The sequence below is a fragment of the Neophocaena asiaeorientalis genome, unplaced genomic scaffold, assembly GCF_003031525.2.
Source record: "Neophocaena asiaeorientalis asiaeorientalis breed wild unplaced genomic scaffold, Neophocaena_asiaeorientalis_V1.1 scaffold4472, whole genome shotgun sequence".
NCBI lineage: Eukaryota > Metazoa > Chordata > Mammalia > Artiodactyla > Phocoenidae > Neophocaena > Neophocaena asiaeorientalis.
Genome location: NW_020172422.1, coordinates 1 through 2197, shown reverse-complemented (window position 1 = coordinate 2197; position 2197 = coordinate 1). Strand labels below are relative to the sequence as shown.

At 34.4% G+C, this 2197-nt stretch overlaps 1 protein-coding gene across 1 annotated transcript; it reads right to left on the bottom strand.

The window, feature by feature from the left end:
* Positions 1–2189, bottom strand: LOC112390956 (zinc finger protein OZF; the record flags this gene model as incomplete). Its single annotated transcript, XM_024732037.1, has 1 exon — positions 1–2189. A coding segment is annotated over one exon (771 nt), but the record flags the coding sequence as incomplete, so codon positions are not given.
* Positions 2190–2197: the final 8 nt, after the last annotated feature.

Genomic DNA, 2197 nt, shown 5'->3' with positions numbered 1-2197 from the left:
ATGCTGTCATTTTTAATTTTAATAAAATAGATAATTTCATACTACATAGAGAGCAAGTCCATCCACTCATTGATAAAATTTTAGAAATATTTTCTATAAAAAGTTTAGTAGCTGATTGCGAATGAATCCATTAGAACATGATTTCTATAGGTACAGTGTTCCCATCCTCACCCCCATTCTTGTTAATTTTGAGAAAATTTAAAAATACAGAAAAGTACAAAAAATAAGACAAGATATCCATATACCACAATCCAGAATTAACCAGTATTTCAATATATTTTCTTGCGGTATTTTTTTTTTTTTTAAAGAGAAATGGACGTTTATATATAAAACTGAAGTCCCCTCTAACCAATCCAATCCCCCCCCTCTCCCACACGCATTCCCTTCCCTTCTCCACTCTTCACAGGCAACCACTATCAAGAGTTTGGTCTGTATCCTTCCAAACCATTTCAAAAACATTTAAAAAACATACATACATATATGTATCCATTACCAATATATAGCACTGAAATTTTGAGGGAAGTTTTATTCAAATTTACAAAACTGTCATCGTAATATATGTCATTCTGCAACTTTATCTTTCCCCCTCAACGTGATTTTTGAGATCTTTCTCTGTAATACATATAGATCTCATTTATTACATTTTACAGATATACAGTATTCCATCATAAGTACTTTCCATTTTGTTGCTGATGGGCATTTAAGTTGTTTCCAATTTATGACTACTACATATCATGCCACAGTAAATAGCCTGGTACACATTTCCTGAGCATACAAACTCAGAGTAGAATTGCTAGGTGTTTTTCAATTTGCTATAAGGAATGTTTCCCAACTCCCAAGGTCATAACCCTTTCAGTATATAACTTTTTCATATTACTATTTTTAACCTAACCCCCTTGGATCTTACCTTTGTGTATAGTTCGTATTTTTTTTTGTCCCTTGGAGAACAAATTACCTCCAAATCATTTTTTAAATAGTCCCATTATATTCTCATCTCCTGATGCCATTTCTATATTATAAATTCTAATAAATGCATAGGTGTTTCCAGAATCTCTTCTGTTCTGCTAAATCAATACCATAAAGGTCTCTTCCTAATACTTGCAACCTTTTTTTTTTTTACATTGGTGAAGAAGATCTCCAGATCCATGCAGACGGCAATGTTAAACATGTTTTCCATTCCCAATTTTAGTGGAAATGCATCTAAAGTTTCAGCATTACCTGTGCTGTATGTTTTGTTTTGTTTTTTTTTTTGCTGGATATTATCATACAAATGTCTTTTTCAGGATGAATTCTCTGGTATCCTTTAAGTTTTTAGCTTTTGTTTCTCCCATTTGTGATGCTTTCCTTCAGAATGATTATTTCTGATATGTTATGAGATGTAAATTCCTGATGAACACCTTTCATGTATCCACAGGTTTTTAATGAGTATGAATTTTCTGGTGTCTAATATGGTGTGATTTCTGGCTGAAAGCTTTCCCACATTCACTACATTGATAAGGCTTCTTACCTGTGTGTATTCTCAAATGTAGAGCAAGGGTTGAGAATTGAGAGAAAGCTTTCCCACACTCATTACAACCATAGGGTTTCTCACCTGTATGGCTTCTCACATGCACCGTAAGAGATGAACTTTGAGAGAAGGCTTTTCCACATACATTGCATTCATAAGGCTTATCACCTGAATGAATTCTCACATGTACAATAAGTGACGTTCGCTGAGAGAAGGCTTTTCCACATTCATTACATTCATAGGGTTTCTCTCCAGTGTGAATATTTTGATGTTTTATGAGGTACTTCTTCTGACCAAAAGCTGTTCCACATTCACTACACTTAAAGGGTTTCTCTCCAATATGAATCTTCTCATGCTCAGTAAGGTTTGATTTGCCACTGAAAGTTTTCCCACACTCCTTACATACAAAGGGCTTCTCTCCTGTGTGAGTTCTCTGGTGTCTGATGAGGTTCGACTTCTGAATGAAAGCTTTCCCACAATCCTTACACTCAAAAGGTTTCTCTCCAGTGTGAATTTTCTGATGGGTAAGAAGGTTTTCCTTCTGGCTGAAGGATTTTCCACATTCATTACATTCAAAAAGCTTCTCTCCAGTATGGGTATTTTGATGTTTAATAACATACTGCTTTTGGCTGAATGCTTTTCCACATTCATTACATTCAAAAGGTTTCTCTCTATTATGAAAATGCTCAT